Raw genomic sequence first — 22,504 nt, 5'->3', positions numbered from 1 at the left:
GTCCCCGACGCCCCAGGCCCCGCCCCGCGCGGGCGATGCCGAGCGGCGCGGCGGGCGGCGGGGCCGGCGGGGCGCGCAGAGGAGCGGGCGGCGGCGCGAGGGCGGCCGGAGCGCGGCCCCGCCATGGGCTTCCTGCACCAGCTGCAGCTGCTGCTCTGGAAGAACGTGACGCTGAAGCGCCGGAGCCCGGTGAGCCGCCCCGCGCGCCTCCGGGCCTGCCCCGAGCCGGAGGGCGCGCGCACGGGGGGCCGGCGGCGCGCTTTCCGCGCGCACGTGCGGCCGGGCGGGGCGCGCGCAGACCCCGGGAGGGCCCCCGGGGGCGGCGGGCCCCAGCCCCCCGTCCCCGCCGGGACCCCGCGCGCCCTTGCGGGCTCCGGCCTCCGGGAAGGGGACTCGGCGGTGCCCGGCCCGCCGCCCGCGGCCGCTGACATTCGCGGTGCGCGGCTGAGTCACGGGATGGGCGCCCCGCGCGGTGCGTTCTTCGGGGCGAGCGGCCCCAGGACGCTGGGGTCGCGGGGGGCCCTCGTTCCCGGGACGGAGGGCTGGCCTGGGAGACTCTGTCCAGCCCAGAAGGTCCTTGGTTTCTGGGCCCAGCTTCCTCTGGAGCCCCTGCAGGGCCCCGGCCCTTTCCCTCCTGCACCTCCACCTCCCTGCCCTTGGACAGACACCCCCCCCCCCGCCCTTCCCCCAAGTCCATTGGCCCTTGCTCCTGCTCTCTCACGAACAGGAGTGTCCTTGCTGTGCCAGCACCGGCCAGTCTGCATCCCTGCACCCTTTTGTCCTCTGGGGCAGCCCTCCCTGAGGCTGATCCACACTCCCATCTCCCCAACCCCAGCCCCCTCTGGGGGCCTGGTCCTGCTGATTGGAGCTGGGACCCCCAAGCACCCCAGCCGCCAGCGCTGTGTCTGGGGCAGCCAGGGTCCTGAGCGCACAGGACGCAGCAGCTGTCAGGGACAGAAGTCCTGGTGAGCCGCCAGCCTCAGGCCGTAGGGATGCCATCATGCTGGCCCTCACTCAGCACCCCTGCCCTTCGAAAGGCAGGGGCCCCTCCTCTGGTGCACAGGCACCAGAGAGGCCCGGGCCGCTCGGATTTTTGAATGGGCCCTGGGGATTTTCCACAAGGAGCCCAGGGCAGGCTGGGGTCCGGAGTGGGGGGCTTGAGGACAAAGCAGCCTCTCATCCTCACCCTCTCCCCCTGACTTAGAGTCTCCTGGGGCTGATGAGCTCCCACCAGGGACCCTCCTTGAGAAGGGCTTTGAAGTGCATAGTACGAACCCCGGGACCACAGACAGGGCAGGGTGGCCATCATCAGCACGGCCTGGCAGGGTCCCTTGGGCACCTGAGCCTGGCGGGGAACCAGGGCTGAGTACACTCCCTGCCCACGTGCCTGGGGCTGGTCGGCCCTGGATCCCATGGATCAGGCCTGCAGCCTGTCCCTGCTTCAGATTTTGGGTTACTGGGGACAGCAGGGCAGGGCTCAGAGGAGAACGGGGAGCGGGATGTGGGCATGCATTAGCCCCAGGGTTCTTGGCAGTAAGGGCACCCCAAGGACTGGAGGCAGAGGCTGGAATGATGGCCCCTGTAGCCACTGGGCATCTCAAGGCTCAGGGAAGGGAGCAGTGGCCTGTGGGGGACTGGCAAGCAGGTGGGAGGTGTCCACGGCCCTCCAGCCAGGAGTGGCCCCCACTTGCTAGGTCACGCCTTCCCTAGAATCTTCTGCCCCTGTCCAGGAGCACTACCAGGGGCTGGTCAGGCCACATGGAGGTCCTTGGCCTGAGGCCACAGCAAATCAGAAATTTTTCTTCCGGGGGGCTAAGGCCTTGCTGGGCTTGTGCGGGGCGCCTGGGTGGGCCAGGTATCTGGCCCGCTCCTGGTGGCCCCCCCACTTTCTGGGGAGGGTCTGGGGCTTCAGGGTCAGACCTGCAAGCTCAGCGAGCAGAGCTTTGCTCTTTATGCTGTGGGCTTCTCTGGAGGGTGGGGGCATCCCTGGAAAGCGTGGTTTGAAGGGTAGGAACCAAGGGCCTCTGTCCCGAGGCTTCTCTGTCTGGGAGCGTCGCCTGTCCGCTCTTGGCCCGGGCTGCCGTGGCCTCACCACTGGGCAGAGTCAGGCCGTTCCGTCTTCAGCTCCCCTCCGTTCTCCTCTTGACACAGCTGGAGGGGGCTCAGGCCCAGGGGGGCACCTAGGCCCGGGAACAGCATGGGGGCCCCCGGCTCATCTCAAGGGACTGGGGGTTGACTCCCTTGTGGGCCTGGTGGCGTGCTCTTGTGGGGCTCCCAGGTGAGGCTGAACCTGTGCCCGCCTGTAACCAGATGCCCCTCTGGCTGCCCGCCCGCCCGCCTGCCCAGCAGGCCTCCCTCCTCCCAGCAGCTCCTGCGGCCGTTGCTATAGCAACGAGGAGGTAGCCCTGGCCTGTTGCTGCAGTTACACGGTGGAGGTGCCCAGTGGTAGGGCGGGTGTGGGTGGGGCTGCTACCTTGTCCGTGACCCTGGCCACCTGTGATGCATGCAGCCACCCTGGCTCTGTGTCCGTGTGTGTGGCACGGGTGCCTGTCCCCAGCCCTGCGCGTACCCATGTTGCCTCCTTGGCTAGCCCTGGCCTGGCTTCTGGCTCGGGGAGCGGGTGGAGGCTGGCACAGACTGGGGCGGGCGTGGGGTGCGGACCACAGTGGGGTGTTCCAGACCACAGGGCACTATTGTCCGAGCGGGTAAACAACCGCGCAGCCCGGGCCCCGGGCCAGACGGCATGCCACCGGGGTGGGGGCGAGGATGAAGGAAACCTGGTCCTCTGAGAAGCGCTGGTGGGTGAGGGTCAGGATGCATCTTGGGGCTGAGCGGGGCTCAGGCCCCCCACAGAGCAGTGGCCCAAGGTCCTCTTTCCACCTTCCCCCCCTGAGCTAGAAGAGGGGACAGGGTCACAGACAGTGAGAAGTCCTTCCGTTTTCCAGGCAAGACACAGGGAAGCCCGGGGGCTGGGGGCCTCTGACGTTCCTTTCCACCCCAGCAGGCTCCGCCAGGGCTCTCCTTGGTGCCCAGCTGGGGGTGCCAGGAGCAGTCCCGAGAGTAGAGTTCTGGGGAGCACAGGCAGGGCTGTTGAGCCCATCGGAGCCACGTGGGGTGAGGGAGAGGGGCCAGGCCAGAAGAAGGAACTTAGGGGTGTCAGACTTCTGCGCAGGTTTTCCTGGAGGCTCAGAGGCCTGGGCTGGAGCCATGCCTCCGGTTATCCGGGCCTTGTCTTGGGGGGTGTGATGGCGCTGTCACAGTGAGGCGGGCTGGCCCTGCGGGAGTGTGGGAGCTGTGGCTGGCACCCAAGACCACCTTCAAGATCCTAGCTAGGAGAAGGTGGGGAAGGAGAAGCTGAGCTGGGCAGATTCATGGGTCCTAGTGGACCACAAGCAGACTGGCTTGTCCCTGCTGGCGAATCCCCACGGCACCAGAGCTTGGGTGTGCAAGAGGACAGATAACACTCATGCCCTCACCCATTGAAAAGGGCCTTGAAGAAAGGGGAGGCAAACTCTGTTGGCCCTGAAGGGCCTGGGTTGACCTCTTGTGGTCGCTGTGTGGGGTGGTGTGGGGTCCGGGCTGGGCGGGGCTGGCCCTGCCTGCCAGGAAGACACCGATCTGGGCAGAGGAGGGCTTGGGTCTGTCCTGTCCAGCCCCGGGCTGGTGGTGTGGGCTCCGGGCAGGTGGCCTGACTCAGCCCGCCCTTTCCAGTGGGTCTTGGCCTTTGAGATCTTCATTCCTCTGGTTCTGTTCTTCATCCTGCTGGGGCTTCGGCAGAAGAAACCGACCATCTCTGTGAAAGAAGGTGAGTGTCCCAGGGCGGGGGGGAGGGGTGGCGGGGTGGGGGGAGTGGCGGGGTGGGGGGAGTGGCGGGGGGCCCGGGGCACAGGGGGGCGGGCAGGGTGGGGCAGGCAGTTCTCACTGTGTCCCACGTGGTGTCCTGGGTGCACGCGACCCCACACGTGTCCCAGCTCCCGTGCTGTCCTGGTGCGGTCCGTGCGCCTGCTCCCCTGTGTGGCCCCTGGCCGTGCCTCCTGGCCGGGCTGGAGGACAGGGCCGCGGCCGTTCCTCACTGTTCTCCTCTGTTCTGTTTTGCCCCTCCCCCGCATGGTCTCTTGTCCTCCTCCCGGGCCTGCATGCAGTCTGTAAGTGAGCGAGCGGCCCTCCTGGTGCGGCCTGAGCGCGCCCTGCCCCCCGCTTGCATCAACAGCCTTTCCTGGCCTGGCCGGGTCCTGGCAAACCCCTTGCCCCCGGTCGGGGGCAGCTGGCACACGGGGGGCGGGGGGCCGGGGGGGACCGAAGGAGACCTGGACCCTGGTGGCTCCCGGTCAAGCTTCTGGGGGTGGGGGTGTCCATCGCTCTGTGGCGTCGCCTGGCCCTGCCTGGCAGGGCTGGGGCTGGGTCACCTGGCTGCTCTCCCCTCAAACCCCCATGGGCTCCTGAGTTCTCCCTGCTAACCAACTGGCCAGAGAGGTCAGAGGTCACTGCCCAGTGGGGGCCCCACGTGCTCCCCTGGGCCCTGTGGGCAGTGCCACACCTGAATTCTTAGGGAAGGTATCAGGCATTTTGGCCTTGGGTGGCTGAGGGAAGAGGGACACCCTGGGAGTTATGGGGAAGGGATGGCCGGACACCCTTGGACCTCTGACCTGCTGGGGTCACCTGCACCGGAACTCTTGGCCCTCTGCTGTCTGAAGCTGCTTTTCCTCCCGGACTTTCTCTAACTTTCTCTATTCGGCCTTCATCCCCTCCCCTTTGACTCCTTCCCTGGCCCTCTCCTGTCCGGCCTCTCGCCCCTGGGCCCTCTCACCTGCCCCGCCCCCGCCCCCCGCAGCTTTCTACACCGCGGCGCCGCTCACCTCCGCGGGCCTCCTGCCTGTCATGCAGTCTCTGTGCCCAGACGGCCAGCGAGACGAGTTTGGGTTCCTGCAGTACGCCAACTCCACGTGAGTGCCCCCGCCCCCGCCCCTGCAGTAGGCCAACTCCACGTGAGTGCCCCCCGCCCCTGCCCCCCACAGAGGCCAGTGGGTGACCTCCGATGGCGGTGCAGGGTCACTCAGCTGCTGGAGAGCCTCAACCGTGTGGTGGAGGAAAGCAACCTGTTTGACCCGGCGCGGCCCAGCTTGGGCTCGGAGCTCGAGGCCCTGCGCCAGCACCTGGAGGCCCTCCGCTCTGGCCCAGACCCCTGGGAGAGCCACCTGGACAGACCTACAGGTACGCCCGGGGCAGCTCAGGCTGTGCCTCTGCTGGGGGGCTCGGGGCCCCGGCCGCCGTGTCAGCTGCGCTCAGATCCCAGCTGGGCCTCTCCTGTCCTCTGGCCGGCGTCGGGGCGTCCATCTGGGCCGTCGTTCTGGGTTCCTGGGGCAAAGGAGCTCTGGCGGAGCCCGCTGAGCTGCCCTCCCCGTGGGCCAGATCTGGTGCGGGCACCTGGGCTCTGCGTCTGTTCCGGGCTCCTCTACCCCAGGCCCAGCTTGCCCTCAGCACTGGCGGAGCCCGCTGAGCTGCCCTCCCCGTGGCCAGATCTGGTGCGGGCACCTGGGCTCTGCGTCTGTTCCGGGCTCCTCTACCCCAGGCCCAGCTTGCCCTCAGCACTGTCCTTCTGCCTGTCCAGCGCCGTCCTTCTCTCTGGGCTCGGTGGCCAGGGACCCACGGGAGCTCTGGCGTTTCCTGATGCAGAATCTGTCGCTCCCTAATAGCACAGCCCAGGCACTCCTGGCTGCCCGGGTGGACCTGCCGGAGGTGAGGGGGTGGGGGCGAGCATCTGCAGGGAGCACGGGTCTTGTCTGCCCCCCCCCCACCCCCGCTTATAGGAGAGCAAGGAGAGGGGATCTGCGGCTCTGGGACCCCCTGGCCTGAGCCGCACCCCTCTCCCCTCCAGGTCTATCACCTGCTTTTTGGCCCTTCCCCTGCCCTGGATGTGGGGTCAGGACTCCCCAGGGGTCGGGAGCCCTGGAGCCGCCTGGGTAGCAATCCCCTATTCCGGATGGAGGTAAGAGGACCTGTTAGTGGGATGAGAACACACCGCCAGCCTCTGGGTGGGGGTTTCCGCCTGAGAGGGTGAAGAAAGGGGCCCCTCGATAATTGCGAGCTTCCTCTGGGGATGAGGTCGTTCCCTGGGAGTCTGTGGCTAGCATGGGGGCGGAAAGCAGGAGAGTGATGTGTGTCCACTGTCCCCACCCGCCGCCCATCACAGGCACCTGGGCTATCTCAGACCTGGCGCGGGCCAGGGTGGGAGGCAGGGGGAGACCCGAGGCCGTCTTGGGCTAGGGCCTTGGCTTCCTCTTGGTTGAGATTCCTTCCTGGCTGTCCCCCTGCGCCCTGCCCCCAGGAGCTGCTGTTGGCCCCCGCTCTCCTCGAGCAACTGACGTGTGCGCCGAGCTCCGGGGAGCTGGGCCGGGTCCTCACCGTGCCCCAGGGTCAGCAGACCGCGCTGCAGAGCTACCGGGACGCTGTCTGCAGTGGGCAGGCTGCCGCCCGTGCCCAGCGCTTTTCTAGGCTGGCTGCTGAGCTCCACAACCAGCTGGATGTGGCCAAGATTGCCCAGCAGGTGAGGGCCTGCCTGCCTGCTGGCCCCCAGGCCCATGGCCCTGGCTGGAGGAGGTGTTGGGGCTCCTTGGGCCCACGGCTGCCAGGGTGTGTGCCTGTGGTTGGGTGTTCCATGCACCCCTAGTGAGCCACGCCCCATGTCCTCCCCCAGTCAGTTTCCCAGCCCCTAGCCAGTGCTCCCTGCCACCCCCCAGGAGGCAGACTGTCCCTCAGCCTCTCTCCTCCCGGTCTGTGTCCGGTGCCTCCACCCGACCTCCCGGTGCCTCCACCCGACCTCCCACCTTCGCACCAGCCCGGGCCTTGTTCCCTCCTGGGCCTGCGTCTGCTCACCTTCCTCCTTTCCCATCAGCTGGGCCTGGACTCCCCCAACGCCTCGGCTCCCCAGCAGCAGCCAGCACCCACGCAGCGGCTGCAGGCGCTGCTGGAGGACCTGCTGGACGCCCAGAAAGTTCTGCAGGATGTGGACGTCCTCTCGGCCCTGGCTCTGCTGCTGCCCCAGGGCGCCTGCGCCCGCCGTGCCCCAGGGCCCCCAGCCACCGGCCCTGGAAGGACAGCCAACAGCACCGGGGCTGCAGGAGGCACAAGCTCCAACTCCTCCGCGGAGGAGGGCGCCCGGGCCGCCGCAGCCCCCTCCTCCTCAGACGCGCTGCAGGGTCAGTGCTCCGCCTTCGTGCAGCTCTGGGCCGGACTGCAACCCATCCTGTGTGGCAACAACCGGTAGGTGGGCAGCAGGGGGGGAAAGCAGATGGGGCGGGGCCTAGCTCTGAGGCTAGGCTCTGAGCCCGCACACCCGCACACCCGCCTCCCACTCGGGATCCCGGCCCCACTCCCTGCCCCTCTGGATGAACCGATGAACGGCTCCCACCCTGAGGTTCTGCCCCTCCCCCTCTGGAAGCCCCGCCCCCAGCCCCCGGCTGCCCCTCCCTCTGCCGACACGACACCGCCCCCCACCTGCCCCTGACGCTCCACGCCCCCCTCCCCCGGCGCTAGCACCATCGAGCCGGAGGCGCTGCGGCAGGGCAACATGAGCTCTCTGGGCTTCACGAGCAAGGAGCAGCGGAACTTGGGGCTCCTCGTGCACCTTATGACCAGCAATCCCAAGATCCTGTATGCGCCAGCGGGCTCCGAGGCGGACCGCGTCATCCTCAAGGTTCGGGAGTCTGGCACGTTGGGCCTTCTGTCTCCTTCTGGGGCAGAAGCTGAAGGAGCTGGGCCGGGGGCCTCAGGGACCCCTGTGCAGACTGCGGTCTGCAGAACTGTCCTGGGAGGGGCTGCAGAGCTTGAGCTCTGACTTGGCTGGGGGACAGGGACTGGAGGACTGGGGGCGGTGCGCGGCGCGTTCAAGATGCAGGGGTATGGTGGGGCTGCTGTGGGGGTGCCCTGAGCTGGCTAGTGAGGTACAGGGTTCTGGCCTGGCCGGGAATGGCCAGGGCGGGCAGTGCTGGTTGGATAGAGTAGGGCCACTTGCAGAGACCTCCCAGGGCAGCCGCCGGTGGGCCAGATTTGGGTGGGGCAGCTGGGTGGTCTGCCAGGGCCCATTTCAGGGGAGAAATCCTGTTGGAGAGAAGTAGAAACTTGGGCTGGAAGTGACCCAGGAAGGGGGGAGCCCGTGGAGGGGCTTCTAGGACGAGTGTGGGGGTGAGGAGGGCCGGTGTCAGGGCTGTTCAAGGGACACGCGGAGAAGGGCCCAGCGGGTGAACTGGGAAAGCTGGAAGTCCGGCTGCCTGGGGGCAGGGCCTCGCCAGCACCCTGGGTGGCCTCAGGAAGGTGGGAGGGGCGGGTTTCCAGCCCCCGGGTGGGGTGCAAGTCTGGCCAGAGTAGTGGTGGCTGTGGGCAAACGACTGGCCTGGGAGGAGACAAAGGAGTGCAGGAGCCCTGCTCGCTGGGCTTTTCCTGTGAGCCCCGTGACCCATGCCCTCACCCTCTGCAGGCCAACGAGACCTTTGCCTTTGTAGGCAACGTGACCCACTACGCCCAAGTGTGGCTCAACATCTCCGCGGAGATCCGCAGCTTCCTGGAGCAGGGCAGGCTGCAGCGGCACCTTCGCTGGCTGCAGGAGGTGCTGGGGGCGCCGGGCGGGGGCGGGGCCCCTCGGTGTCCCGGGCCACCCCCTGAGCCAGTCCTTCCCCACCCCAGTATGTGGCAGAGCTGCGGCTGCACCCTGAGGCCCTGAACCTGTCCCTGGAGGAGCTGCCGCCCGCCCTGCGTCAAGACAACTTCTCGCTGCCCAATGGCTCGGCGCTCCTGCAGCAGCTGGACACCATTGACAACGCGGCCTGTGGCTGGGTCCAGTTCATGTCCAAGGTGGGTTGGGCGAGCCGCGCGGGCTCCGCTGGGCTGGCGCCCAGGGCCAGCTCCAACACCGCACCCCCCACCCCCCAGGTGAGTGTGGACATCTTCAAGGGTTTTCCCGACGAGGAGAGCATCGTCAACTATACCCTCAACCAGGCCTACCAGGACAATGTCACCGTGTTCGCCAGTGAGCTGGTCCCCCTGAGCCTGCTCTCCTGCCTCTCGCCGCTCCAGCCCCCACCCCAGTCTCTCTCCCACTGTACTTGCCCCCTGTGCCGGGTTCCTTTCTCCAGTTTCACCCCACCTTGGCCCCACCTCCTCCCTGGCCCCGCCCCCCACCCCCCAGCCCTGCCCCCTCCACACCCCGCCCCCTCCCTGCGGGCTGGGAGAGTGGGGGCCCTCCAACCCACACCTGCTGGCTCCCCAGCCCTGGCCCCACCTCCTCCCTGGCCCCGCCCCTCACTCCCTTAAGCCAATCCTGGCTGTGCTCTAGCCAGGACCCGCCCCCTCTCTGTCCCCGCCCCCCCAGCCAGCGGGGCTCTATCCCTCCACCTGCTCCTCCTGCCCCCAGGCGTGATCTTCCAGACCCGCAAGGACGGTTCCCTGCCGCCCCACGTGCACTACAAGATCCGCCAAAACTCCAGCTTCACCGAGAAAACCAATGAGATCCGCCGGGCCTACTGGCGGCCGGGTCCCAACACCGGCGGCCGCTTCTACTTCCTATACGGCTTCGTCTGGATCCAGGGTGAGGCCCGCTCCTGGGGCCAAGGTGACGGGGAGGGCCCAGCGGCTGCCCGCCCCACGGCTGACCCCTTCTGCCCGCAGACATGATGGAGCGCGCCATCATCAACACCTTCGTGGGGCACGACGTGGTGGAACCCGGCAACTATGTGCAGATGTTTCCCTACCCCTGCTACACGCGAGACGAGTGAGTGTGGGGGGAGGTTGCCCCGGCCCCCCCCTGCTCAGGCTGAGCCCCTCCCTCACGCCCCTGCCCCACCCCAGCTTCCTGTTTGTCATCGAGCACATGATGCCACTCTGCATGGTGATTTCCTGGGTCTACTCGGTGGCCATGACCATCCAGCACATTGTAGCAGAGAAGGAGCACCGGCTGAAGGAGGTGGGGAGCTGTGGGGGGGACGGAGGGGCGGGGGTGGGGGACAGAGGTGGAGGGGACGGAGGGGCAGAGGCAGGTTAGTCCTTCCTGGCGTCCGGTCCCGTGGGCCGAGGCCTCCTGCCCCAGCCCGCTGCCCACCTGCCCGCAGGTGATGAAGACCATGGGCCTGAACAACGCGGTGCACTGGGTGGCCTGGTTCATCACCGGCTTCGTGCAGCTCTCCATCTCCGTGACGGCTCTCACGGCCATCCTCAAGTACGGCCAAGTGCTCATGCACAGCCACGTGTTCATCATCTGGCTCTTCCTGGCCGTCTATGCCGTGGCCACCATCATGTTCTGGTGAGCTCCGAGTGGCTGGCTGCAGGCCAGGAGGGAGCCGTGCTGGGGCCCTGGCAGAGGACCCCTCGCACTCACCCAGGAATCCAGACACACCCCTCTCGGAGCGGCTCTGTACCCTGGGAGGGACGTGCTGGGAGGGCTCGGGGCCCTGCGCGAAGGGTTGTGTGTGGCTGATGGCCGGTGGTCTGCCCTGCCCTAGCTTCCTGGTGTCCGTGCTGTACTCCAAGGCCAAGCTGGCCTCGGCTTGTGGCGGCATCATCTACTTCCTGAGCTACGTGCCCTATATGTATGTGGCCATCCGCGAGGAGGTGGCCCATGACAAGATTACTGCCTTTGAGAAGTGCATTGCGGTGAGGGTCACAGCTGGGCGGGGGTGGGGTGGGGTCTGGCCTCCTGCCCTCGCTAACCACCCCCTGCCCCACCCCCTCAGTCCCTGATGTCCACAACAGCCTTCGGCCTGGGCTCCAAGTACTTTGCGCTGTACGAGGTGGCGGGCGTGGGCATCCAGTGGCACACGTTCAGCCAGTCGCCCGTGGAAGGCGACGACTTCAACCTGCTCCTGGCTGTCACCATGCTAATGGTGGACGCCGCTGTCTACGGCGTGCTCACGTGGTACATCGAGGCTGTGCACCCAGGTACCCGCCACCTCTTTGTTGTGGAGAAGGAGAGCGTGTGTGGCTCCCCGGGGGAGACAGTCACCCCAGGCCCCAGATCAGCCCCTCTTCCACTCCCTGCACCCCCAGGCATGTACGGGCTGCCCCGGCCCTGGTACTTCCCGCTGCAGAAGTCCTACTGGCTGGGCAGTGGGCGCGCGGAGGCCTGGGAGTGGAGCTGGCCCTGGGCGCGCGCCCCCCGGCTCAGTGTCATGGAGGAGGACCAGGCCTGTGCTATGGAGACCCGGCGCTTGGGTGAGGCGGGTGCCGGGGTGGTGGCTGGGGCGCTCCGGGGTTTTGGGGGCCCTGGGCAGCCTGAGCTGACCCCCTGCCCTGGTGCAGAGGAGATGCGGGGCATGGAGGAGGAGCCCACCCACCTGCCACTGGTGGTCTGTGTGGACAAGCTCACCAAGGTCTACAAGAACGACAAGAAGCTGGCTCTTAACAGGCTGAGCTTGAACCTCTACGAGAACCAGGTGGTGTCCTTCCTGGGCCACAACGGGGCCGGCAAGACGACTACCATGTAAGCGTCGGGGCGGAGCCCTTACCAGGTGGGCATCCGGGTGGGTCCCCTGCAGGAGGTGGGGGTCCTGACCCTGCCTGCCCGCCCAGGTCCATCCTCACTGGCTTGTTCCCGCCGACCTCGGGGTCGGCCACCATCTATGGGCACGACATCCGCACGGAGATGGACGAGATCCGCAAGAACCTGGGCATGTGTCCACAGCACAACGTGCTCTTCGACCGGCTCACGGTGGAGGAGCACCTCTGGTTCTACTCGAGGCTCAAGAGCATGGCACAGGAGGAGATCCGCAAGGAGATGGACAAGTGGGTGGGGGCAGGGAGGGGCCCAGGCCTGCGGGGACCCCAGCATCCCGGCCCCCAGGGTCCAGGCCCACATGCCCACCCCAACCCTGTCCCGGCCTCAGGATGATCGAGGACCTGGAGTTGTCCAATAAGCGGCACTCGCTGGTACAGACGTTGTCGGGCGGCATGAAGCGCAAACTCTCCGTGGCCATTGCCTTCGTGGGCGGCTCGCGCGCCATCATCCTGGACGAGCCCACTGCAGGCGTGGACCCTTATGCACGCCGAGCCATCTGGGACCTCATTCTCAAGTACAAGCCGGGTGAGCAGGGCGCGGGGCGGCCGTGGGCGGCCCCCACCTGGCCCTGCCCACCCCGGCGCCCTGACCCTGACCCTGGGCTCCCCCAGGCCGCACCATCCTGCTGTCCACCCACCACATGGATGAGGCTGACCTGCTCGGGGACCGCATTGCCATCATCTCCCACGGGAAGCTCAAGTGCTGTGGCTCCCCGCTCTTCCTCAAGGGCGCCTACGGGGATGGCTACCGCCTCACTCTGGTCAAGCGGCCTGCTGAGGCCGGGGACCCCCAAGGTCTGTGCAGACGCGGCCTGAGCCGGCTTGGGGCCCCGCCCACCCCAGCACCCCTTCTCCCAGCCCTGTGAGCTTCAGGGCTGGGCCTCTGCCGTTGCCCTGACGAGCGTAGCATGCCCGGTCGGGCCTGGGGCTCCTTCTCACGTCCGCTCTTGACCTGGCTGCGCCCCCGTAGAGAATCATCCTCCACCAGCCCCTGAGTGCGGCTCCTCTGTATTCCTTCTCTTCCTAGAGCCAGGACTCCCAGCCAGCCCCCCCAGCCGGACCCAGCTGAGCAGCTGCTCGGAGCCCCAGGTCTCCCAGTTTATCCGCAAGCACGTGGCCTCCTGTCTCCTGGTCTCCGACACGAGCACAGAGCTCTCCTACATCCTGCCTAGCGAGGCCGCCAAGAAGGGGGCCTTCGAGCGTCTCTTCCAGGTGTGGGCTGCAGCGGGCTCAGGGCCGGGGTCCCTTCCAGGTGTGGGCTGCAGCGGGCTCAGGGCCGGGGTCCCTTTGAGCTGTGGGGTGCCGCGGGCTCAGGGGCAGGGCCCCTTCCAGCTGTGTGCAGTAGGCTTGGGACCGGGGCCGCCCCCGCCGGGTCCCGGACCGCGCCGGGTCACACGCAGCCCCTTGCAGCACCTGGAGCAGAGTCTGGACGCGCTGCACCTGAGCAGCTTTGGGCTGATGGACACCACACTGGAGGAGGTGTTCCTCAAGGTGTCGGAGGAGGACCAGTCTCTGGAGAACAGCGAGGCCGGTGAGCAGTCCCAGAGCGGCCCCTCAGTCCTGCACACACACCCCCACCCCGGGGGCCTGACCCTGGGCCCGGGCGGTTCACTCTTCCCCTGGCTCTGGGGTCCAAGGGCCCTGGGTGGGAACGAGCTGCCACCAGTCTCTGCCGGGCTGGCTGGGGCTGAGGAGCCCGGGCAGGGAGGCAGCCGTGGGACTGCGGGCTCCCCGGGGCAGGTGGGCGAGCATGGGGACTGAGCCCCACTTCTCCCCGCCCTGGCCCCTCTGCGGCGGCAGACATGAAAGAGTCCAGGAAAGACGCTCTCCCCGGGGCAGAGGGTCCGGCCTCGCTGGGGGAGGCGCGCGCTGGCGGCCCGGCCCGGTGCGCGGAGCTGGCGCAGTCCCAAGTATCCCTACGGTCCGCGTCCCCCGTGGACTCTGCCCGCGGCGATGAGGGAGCCCCCTACGCGGACGTCTGTGGCGACGACCGCCCGCTCCTTGACAACCTACAGGACACTGACAACGTCAGCCTGCAAGGTGGGGGGCGGCTAGGTGGGGCGGGCGGGGCCCCTGGGGGGTTGCTGGGGGCCGCCCGCTCAGCCCCTGCTCCCCATGCAGGAGCGGAGGCGGAGGCCCTCACGCAGGCCTGCCAGGGCAGCCGCAAGCTGGAGGGCTGGTGGCTGAAGGTGCGCCAGTTCCACGGGCTGCTGGTGAAGCGCTTCCACTGTGCCCGCCGCAACTCCAAGGCGCTGTCTTCCCAGATCCTGCTCCCTGCCTTCTTCGTCTGCGTGGCCATGACCGTGGCCCTCTCCGTCCCTGAGATCGGTAGGGCTGCTGGGCCAGGCAGGGGGACTCGGGGGCCAGCGTCCCTCTCTAGTGGGACTGTGATTCTTCCCCACTCCTGAGCGCCCGCGCTGGAACTGGGCCCTACATCCGACCCCGCAGGTGCTCTGTGGGCTTTGTCTGGGACTCATGCCTCCTTGGGATCCAGACCCCAAGCTGGGACACTAAGGGTTTTGGGAAGGAGAAACCTAGGCCCGGGGGCCGCTGGTAGGCAGTCGGAGCGTGCTGAGGCTTGCCCGTGCGCCCCTCCAGGCGACCTGCCCCCACTGGTCCTGTCACCCTCCCAGTACCACAACTACACCCAACCCCGAGGCAACTTCATCCCCTACGCCAACGAGGAGCGCCAGGAGGACCGGTGAGGCCCCCCCACTGGGCAGCTGGGGCGGGCAAGGGCTGGCTGAGGGCGCGGAGTGGGGTAGGTGTCTCCCCACCCAGACTCACGCCGCGGGTTCCCCTAGGTTGCGACTGTCGCCGGACGCCAGCCCCCAGCAGCTCGTGAGCACGTTCCGGCTGCCGTCAGGAGTGGGCGCCACCTGTGTGCTCAAGTCTCCGGCCAACGGCTCCCTGGGGCCCGTGCTCAACCTGAGCAGTGGCGAGTCCCGCCTGCTGGCCGCCGCGTTCTTTGACAGCATGTGCCTGGAGTCCTTCTCACAGGGGCTGCCGCTGTCCAACTTCGTGCCTCCCCCGCCCTCCCCCGCTCCACCTGACTCCCCTGTGTCCCCAGAGGAGGACCCGCTGCAGGCCTGGAATGCTTCGCTGACCCCCACCTCTGGGCCAGGTATGGGTCCTCCCAGGCTGCGGGGGGGCTGGGGGGCGGGGGGCGGCACAGGCCTGAGCTGACGCGGCCGCTGCACCCACAGACTCGGCACCCTCCTTACCACGCCTGGTGCGGGAGCCTGTCCGCTGCACCTGTTCTGCACAGGGCACTGGCTTCTCCTGCCCCGGTGGTGTGGGTGGGCATCCTCCCCAGATGCGGGTGGTCACCGGAGACATCCTGACCGACGTCACCGGCCACAATGTCTCCGAGTACCTGCTCTTCACCTCCGACCGCTTCCGGCTGCACCGGTGAGCAGGGTGGGGGCCGCCAGCCGGTTGTGGGCAAGGGGGAGGCCCACCCACTGCGTGTCGGGCCTCACTGCCCCTCGGCCTGCCTGCCCAGGTACGGGGCCATCACCTTTGGCAACGTGCAGAAGTCCATCCCGGCGTCGTTCGGTGCCGGGGCCCCAGTCATGGTGCGGAAGATCGCAGTGCGCCGGGCAGCCCAGGTGAGCCGCGCGGCCCCGGGCCCTGCGGCGTCCAGCTCCAGCGCGAGGTGGGCGGGAGCCCACAGCGCTCTTAGGGCACTTCTGGGTCCCTCCAGGTTTTCTACAACAACAAGGGTTACCACAGCATGCCCACCTACCTCAACAGCCTCAATAACGCTATCCTGCGGGCCAACCTGCCCAAGAGCAAGGGCAACCCCGCGGCCTACGGTGAGCCTGCGGGGCGGGCCGGCCAGGGCGGGTGGGCCGGAGCAGGGCGGAGCAGGAGCTGCTGGGGGGCGCGGGGCGGGATGGAGCAGGTCCCTGAGGCTGCCTTCCCCTATGCCATAGGCATCACTGTCACCAACCACCCCATGAACAAGACGAGCGCCAGCCTCTCCCTGGATTACCTGTGTGTATGGGACGGGGGGCGGGGGTGCAGCAGCGGGACGGGGTGCCAGGCCGGGGCTGATGGCCGCCTTGCCCCCAGGCTGCAGGGCACGGATGTGGTCATCGCCATCTTCATCATCGTGGCCATGTCCTTCGTCCCAGCCAGCTTTGTGGTCTTTCTGGTGGCCGAGAAGTCCACCAAGGCCAAGCACCTGCAGTTCGTCAGCGGCTGTAACCCCGTCATCTACTGGCTCGCCAACTACGTGTGGGACATGGTGTGCCCCTCCCCGCGTGGCCAAGGGGGTTCCCGTCACCCCTAGACCCCTGCTATCCCATGACCCTGCCTCCTGCTAGGCCTACCACTTCTGGCCCCAGACCCCCAGCCCTGCCCTGGAGCCCCTCCCCCTGCCCTGGACCCCTCCCCCCACCCTGGACCCCTCACCTGCCCTAGACCCCTCACCTGCCCTGGAGCCCCTCCCCCTCCCCTGGAGCCCCTCCCCCCGCCCTGGACCCCTCACCTGCCACTCTTGCTCTGGTAGCTTAACTACCTGGTCCCGGCCACCTGCTGCGTCATCATCCTGTTCGTGTTTGACTTGCCGGCCTACACGTCACCTACCAACTTCCCTGCCGTGCTCTCTCTCTTCCTGCTCTATGGGTAAGGGGGAGCAGGTGAGGTCATGGGACTGGGGGCGGGGGCGGACCATCTGGTTTGACCACCTGCACCCGCCCCCCCACAGGTGGTCGATCACCCCCATCATGTACCCGGCCTCCTTCTGGTTCGAGGTCCCCAGCTCAGCCTACGTGTTTCTCATTGTCATCAACCTCTTCATTGGCATCACGGCCACGGTGGCCACCTTCCTGCTGCAGCTCTTTGAGCATGACAAGGTGGCGCAGCGGAGGGGGAGCACAGCCGAGCGGGGGGCACAGGGGGTGGGGGGATGGCAGGGCACAGCCGACCATGGGGCGGGGAGAGGGCCACAGCGGGTGGCAGGGCCTAGGCTGTGCCTGTGACCCCCTGTGACTCTCCAGGACTTGAAGGTGGTCAATAGTTACCTGAAGAGCTGCTTCCTCATCTTCCCCAACTACAACCTGGGCCACGGGCTCATGGAGATGGCCTACAACGAGTACATTAACGAATACTACGCCAAGATCGGTGAGTGGTCGGCGGTGGGCGGGCTGCCAGCCGGTGCCGCCTGGCCCCGAGATGGGCACTTGCAGGCGTGGGTGGAGCCCCCAGGCACATGCCCTGAGCCAGCTGCCCCACAGGCCAGTTTGACAAGATGAAGTCCCCGTTCGAGTGGGACATTGTCACCAGGGGGCTGGTGGCCATGACGGTCGAAGGCTTCGTCGGCTTCTTCCTCACCATCATGTGCCAGTACAACTTCCTGCGGCAGCCACAGTGAGTGGGGAAGTGCCGGGAGACGGGGCCTAGCAAGTTGGGGAGCACTGGGCGATGGCACTGCTCACGGTGTCCCTGCAGGCGTATGCCAGTGTCCACCAAACCCGTGGAGGACGATGTGGACGTGGCTAGCGAGCGACAGCGAGTGCTGCGGGGGGATGCTGACAATGACATGGTCAAGATCGAGAACCTGACCAAGGTGGGCCCTGGGGCTGAGAGAGGGCGGAGCCAAGGTGGGGGTGGAGCCTCGGTGGGGGCGTGTTTCCGGGCAGGGGCGGGGCCCAGGTGGGGGTGCGGTCAGCCAGGTTGGTCCCATTCTGAGCCGGTCCACCGCTCCCGGCGCCAGGTGTACAAGTCGCGGAAGACCGGCCGCATCCTGGCCGTGGATCGCCTGTGCCTGGGCGTGCGTCCTGGCGAGTGCTTTGGCCTCCTGGGTGTGAACGGCGCCGGCAAGACCAGCACCTTCAAGATGCTGACGGGTGACGAGAGCACAACGGGGGGCGAGGCCTTTGTCAACGGGCACAGGTGCAGGCGGGCGCGCGCATGGGGGGCGTGGGGGGGTGGCTGCGGCCGCCGGCGCTGACGGCTCGGTGTCCCCAGCGTGCTCAAGGAGCTGCTCCAGGTGCAGCAGAGTCTGGGGTACTGCCCGCAGTTCGACGCCCTGTTCGACGAGCTCACGGCCCGGGAGCACCTGCAGCTGTACACGCGGCTCCGCGGCATCCCCTGGAAGGACGAGGCGCGGGTGAGGGGCGCGCGCGCAGGGGAGGGGCCGACGGGAGGGGCGGGCCCTGATGTGGGTTCTCGCCCGCAGGTGGTGAAGTGGGCCCTGGAGAAGCTGGAGCTGAGCAAGTACGCGGACAAGCCCGCGGGCACCTACAGCGGCGGCAACAAGCGCAAGCTGTCCACGGCCATCGCCCTCATCGGGTACCCCGCCTTCATCTTCCTGGTGAGCCGGGGCGGGGGTCGGCACGCCCGCAGCCCGCTGGTGAGCCGGGGTGGGGGGCAGCGCGCGCGGCCGGCCGCAGTGGCTGAGCCTGGCGGCCCCCCAGGACGAGCCCACCACAGGCATGGACCCCAAGGCCCGGCGCTTCCTCTGGAACCTCATTCTGGACCTCATCAAGACGGGGCGCTCAGTGGTGCTGACGTCGCACAGGTGTGTCCCCGCCCTTGCCGCCCCGCCCCCTGCCCCGCCCCCTGTGCCGCGCCGCCGGCCAGCCTGTGCCTCTGCCCGCAGCATGGAGGAGTGCGAGGCGCTGTGCACGCGTCTGGCCATCATGGTGAACGGGCGCCTGCGCTGTCTGGGCAGCATCCAGCACCTGAAGAACAGGTGAGCCGAGCCCGCGGCGCCAGCCTGGGGGTGGCGGGCCGTGTAGTGTGTGGCGGGGCGGCGGGGACGCGACCCGTGGCGGCGGGAAGGGGGGCGGGCGGCTGCGCGGGGCCGGGCGCCCGGGGCCACAGGCCTGTCCCGCAGGTTTGGAGACGGCTACATGATCACCGTGAGGACCAAGAGTAGCCAGAACGTGAAGGATGTGGTGCGGTTCTTCAACCGGAACTTTCCAGAGGCGGTGCTCAAGGTGGGCGGGGTCCCAGGGGTGGGGCTCGGGGGCCTGGCGAGCGGCCTCTGACCCCGCGTCCCCCCAGGAGCGTCACCACACGAAGGTGCAGTACCAGCTCCAGTCCGAGCACATCTCGCTGGCTCAGGTGTTCAGCAAGATGGAGCAGGTGGTGGGCGTCCTGGGCATCGAGGACTACTCCGTGAGCCAGACCACGCTGGACAATGTGAGTGCGGGGGTGGGGCGGCGGCGCCAGGGCCGGCGGCTGGCTCACCACCGTCCTGCCCGCCAGGTGTTCGTGAACTTTGCCAAGAAGCAGAGTGACAACCTGGAGCAGCAGGAGACTGAGCCGCCCTCGGCCCTGCGGTCGCCCCTGGGCCGGCTGCTCAGCCTCTTCCGGCCGCGGCCCGCCCCCACGGAGTTAAGGGCCTTGGTGGCCGATGAGCCCGAGGACCTGGACACGGAGGACGAGGGCCTCATCAGCTTCGAGGAGGAGCGGGTGAGCCACGTGGCGGGAGGGCTCGGGCTCGGCCTGAGGAGTGGTGTGAGGGAGGAGTCACCTGAGGACGTTTGGGGTCCTGAGCTCCAGGGCACAGAGGGAGCTGTCTGAGACTGAGGGCTAGGGGCGGACACAGGAGACCCCGGCACAGGCAGGTACAGACTCACCGCAGACCCCGGGGCTGCCTGGGAACCTGCAGGATTTCAGGGACAGGCAGAGCAGGGTAGCAGGGAGCAGAGCCAGGGCCGGGAGAGAGCGGGAAACGGGGCAGCCACCAGACTCAGCGGACAGAGACCACAGAGGATTCCAGGGAGACAGAGGAGGGGTTCCCTGTCCCAGGCCCGGGGTGGGGGGAGCAGTGCGGGGGTTTGTGGATGCCTCCCCAGGCCCGGCCTGCCTGCTCTCTGTCCACTAGGCCCAGCTCTCCTTCAACACAGACACACTCTGCTGACCGCCAGGTGCTGGCTCAAGGACATGCTGTGGGGACAGAAGTCAGGCGGTGGCCGAGGCCCCACCCATGCCCCCAGTGCCCGCCCACAAGGCCCTGGAACGGGAGGTCCAGGACCAAGGGCTTCCTGCCCCCTCCAGCCCCTCACCTGTCCTCAGCCCTGCCTGAGGCCACTGCGCTGCCCTCCCCTGATTGTGCCAAAGGTCGGCCTGGCCCTGGGCTACGCACACCCTCACCCTGCTCTGCCTTAAAGCCTTGGGGTCGGGCCGGCCCCTAGTCTCTGCCCCTGTCCAGCTCTGCCCGCCACCCCTCAGGCCCCTGGGGTGTCACAGGCCACCGGGTACCAGCAGACTCTGCTGGCCAGGCCTGATGTCCTGAATGGGCTTTGCTCTGACCCCAGGACTGATGGGCTGGTCTGGGGCTGAGGCCGGAACTGGGTTGGTCCTGTCCCCAGACCCTTATTTATTTGCTTTAGGAAGAGGCTTCCTTCTCTTGCTGTCCTGCACGGCAGCCCCCACCCGAGGGAAGCCGTGGGCGTGGGCCAGGGAGGCACGACTCGGGCGGCAGGCCGGGCCACGGGCATGGAGCAGCTGGCCCTACTGGCCTGGCCGACGGGGCCGGATCCCTGCCCGTCCCCTCCAGCTGCCGCCGCTCCCCTACCCGGCTTGGCCCCCCGCACACCCACCCACCCGGGAGCCGGACCTGTACATAACGCACAGACGTTTGTTTTAAAATAAATAAACAAAAAAGCCCATGCAGGCCTGCACGTGTGGAGCGGGGTGTTGGGGTGAAGATGGGCCCCCCCTGACGCAAGCTTATGGTGTGTGCCTCACAGGCACCGATGCCATGTCCCCAAGCACTGAGGCCAGGGTAACGGGAAGGTGGCTAGGTCAGCCTGGAGGAGGACCGGGGGCCCGCCTCCCTCTGAACAGCAGCTGGAACCGGGAGACTTAGGAGGCAGGGGCTATTCCTGCCTCCCTCCCCTGCCCACCCAAACAGCCGACACCCCCCGCCGGGAGCCAGGTCCTGAGTGGGCCTCTTTGTGCCTTGTTGCCGACTGGGCGGCTGTGCTCTCCGTGCCGCCTTCTCCCTGCCCTGGAGCCCAGGGCCCACTTAGGGCCCACAGGCGGGCAGCGTTGCTGGGCTGTGTCAGTCTCATCTGGGACGGGGGGCTTGCGGGAGGTGACCTCTAGGCTGGGAGTCCAGGACGGAGTCCAGGAGGGAACATGTGCGAAGGTTGGGGGCAGCGTGGAGGCTCCTAGGAACAGGGTGGGGGTAGGGGGCTCGGGCCCGGCACCAGTGGAGCCTGGAGACCAGCCACAAGGAAAGGCCCCAGAATCTGTGTTCCTCGAGCTTGGCCATGGTCAGTGTCCCAGAAGAGACCCCTTCCAGGGGACTGGAAGGGACACCAGACTTCCCAGGAGGATGAGGGTCACGTTTCTCAAAACCCTTTCACCCTGGTTGGGGTGGGTGGTACTGGCAATTTCCGTTTTTTCTTTCTTGTTTTTGTTTTGTTTCGTTTTGTTTTAAGATGGATTTATTTGAGGGGCGCCTGGGTGGCTCAGTGGGTTAAAGCCTCTGCTTTCAGCTCAGATCATGATTCCAGGGTCCTGGGATCGAGTCCCGCATCGGGCTCTCTGCTCAGCAGGAAACCTGTTCCTCCTCTCTCTCTCTGCCTGCCTCTCTGCCTGCTTGTGATCTCTGTCTGTCAAATAAATAAATAAAATCTAAAAAAAAAAGATTTATTTCTTTTGAGAGAGAGTGAGTGGGGGGAGGGGCAGAGGGAGAGAATTTCTAGGCGATCTCCCCGCTGAGCGCGGAGCCCTAAGTGGGACTTGATTCCACCACCCTGAGATCATGACCTGAGCACCCGAGCGGAAACCCAGAGCCAGAAGCTTAGCCCACTGAGCACGCAGGTACCCCCAAAGGGTAGTTTTCTGATTATTTCATCCTTTCCGTGCTTATTAGCTGACATTTTCTTCAAACATCTCCCCTTTTAGAAATATATCACTGTGCCGGGGCGCCTGGGCGGCTCAGTGGGTTAAGCCTCTGCCTTCGGCTCAGGTCATGATCTCAGGGTCCTGGGATTGAGTCCCGCATCGGGCTCTCTGCTCAGCAGGGAGCCTGCTTCCCCTTCTCTCTCTGCCTGCTTCTGCCTACTTGTGATCTCTGTCTGTGAAATAAATAAATAAAATCTTTAAAAAAAAAAAAGAAGAAATATATCACTGTGGATTTACCAGTTTTTAAAAAAATCAACATGCCATTCATTGCTGTCATCTTAAAGATTTTTCTTTTAGGATTTTATTTATTTGTTTGTGTTAGAGCACGAGTAAGGAGCAGAGGGAGAGAGAGAAGCAGACTCCCTAAGGAGCAGGGAGCTCGACACGGGGCTCCATCCCAGGACCCCAGGATCATGACCTGAGCCGAAGGCAGAGGCTTCACTGACTCAGCCCCCCAAGAACCCCATGAAGATTTTTTATTGTGGGAAAATACACTTAATATTTACTGTTTTAACCTCATGTAAGAGTCTAATTCTGTTGCTGTCATTTTTACACACAAACTACCCGGATTCAGCCAGTGGGAACCCCTCCATGGTGGCTTCTGTGTCCTTTTGACCTGCCCAGGACATTTAATTTGGAGACTTCGTTACAATGTCCGGGTCTGCGCTGTGTCTCCCTGCCCCACATCTGGATTCGGCTGTTTTCCAAGGAGCCCTGGTTCCCCCGGGCGGAATGGTATTTGGGACTCCCGGCTGCACTCCGGGTGGGCTCCCTTGGCTCTCTCAGGGGCAGAGCCAGGAAACGCCTGTGCACACTCCCACCAGGACCCCACTGCCGTCCCAGGGCCCCCTCCCCGTCCGTCCCCCTGCAGGTCTGTGTCTCCTTTCGGAACAGATGGCTGAAACATTGCTGGGAAGAGCTGGCAGCCAGGGGCCTCAGGAGAAGAGCGTTGCCGCTGCGTGCATGAGGCCCGGGCCGGCAGCTCCGGGGCCTGCGGGGCCGCAAGGAAGGGAAGGGCGTGAGAAGCACACCCCAGACCCGTGGGCCCTCCGGGGGCTGCTCCGTGGATGCAGGGCTTCGGGGTGGC

The 22,504-nt window shown here is 66.7% G+C and overlaps 1 protein-coding gene across 4 annotated transcripts; it reads left to right on the top strand.

Moving 5' to 3' along the window:
- Window positions 1-32: 32 nt before the first annotated feature.
- ABCA2 (ATP binding cassette subfamily A member 2) lies at window positions 33-21,799 on the top strand. Of its 4 annotated transcripts, none has more exons than XM_045082763.1 (49): window positions 33-189; window positions 3,712-3,805; window positions 4,143-4,145; window positions 4,832-4,943; window positions 5,048-5,211; window positions 5,609-5,736; window positions 5,876-5,986; window positions 6,326-6,544; window positions 6,893-7,260; window positions 7,534-7,693; window positions 8,474-8,602; window positions 8,680-8,847; window positions 8,926-9,022; window positions 9,407-9,580; window positions 9,661-9,763; window positions 9,841-9,955; window positions 10,101-10,291; window positions 10,491-10,641; window positions 10,722-10,926; window positions 11,035-11,199; window positions 11,287-11,467; window positions 11,557-11,769; window positions 11,871-12,067; window positions 12,154-12,336; window positions 12,569-12,753; window positions 12,952-13,072; window positions 13,342-13,581; window positions 13,663-13,869; window positions 14,140-14,242; window positions 14,346-14,665; window positions 14,748-14,952; window positions 15,047-15,152; window positions 15,248-15,359; window positions 15,480-15,540; window positions 15,619-15,793; window positions 16,058-16,173; window positions 16,256-16,403; window positions 16,548-16,671; window positions 16,785-16,917; window positions 16,999-17,116; window positions 17,264-17,442; window positions 17,518-17,659; window positions 17,729-17,863; window positions 17,967-18,070; window positions 18,152-18,244; window positions 18,389-18,491; window positions 18,559-18,696; window positions 18,763-18,969; window positions 21,740-21,799. In XM_045082763.1, the coding sequence occupies exons 1-49, from the start codon at window positions 124-126 to the stop codon at window positions 21,782-21,784; spliced, it is 7,317 nt and encodes a 2,438-aa protein (XP_044938698.1). In that variant the 5' UTR covers window positions 33-123; the 3' UTR covers window positions 21,785-21,799. The 4 variants fall into 4 exon arrangements, with proteins under 4 accessions (XP_044938698.1, XP_044938700.1, XP_044938699.1 ...); XM_045082765.1 differs by lacking the exon at window positions 21,740-21,799 and adding an exon at window positions 19,385-20,171; XM_045082764.1 differs by lacking the exon at window positions 4,143-4,145.
- Window positions 21,800-22,504: the final 705 nt, after the last annotated feature.

The sequence above is a fragment of the Mustela putorius genome, unplaced genomic scaffold (genome assembly GCF_011764305.1).
Source record: "Mustela putorius furo isolate JIRA1106 unplaced genomic scaffold, ASM1176430v1.1 tig00000596_pilon_pilon_pilon, whole genome shotgun sequence".
Lineage (NCBI taxonomy): Eukaryota > Metazoa > Chordata > Mammalia > Carnivora > Mustelidae > Mustela > Mustela putorius.
This window is presented reverse-complemented; position numbering and strand designations above follow the sequence as displayed.

Coding starts and splice junctions, on each gene's coding strand:
- ABCA2 (XM_045082763.1), top strand. CDS start 124: ATGGGCTTCCTGCACCAGCTGCAGCTGCTGCTCTGGAAGAACGTGACG. Junction 8,848..8,925: donor GGGTCCAGTTCATGTCCAAG/GTGGGTTGGGCG, acceptor CCCACCCCCCAG/GTGAGTGTGGACATCTTCAA. Junction 13,870..14,139: donor CCTCTCCGTCCCTGAGATCG/GTAGGGCTGCTG, acceptor GCGCCCCTCCAG/GCGACCTGCCCCCACTGGTC.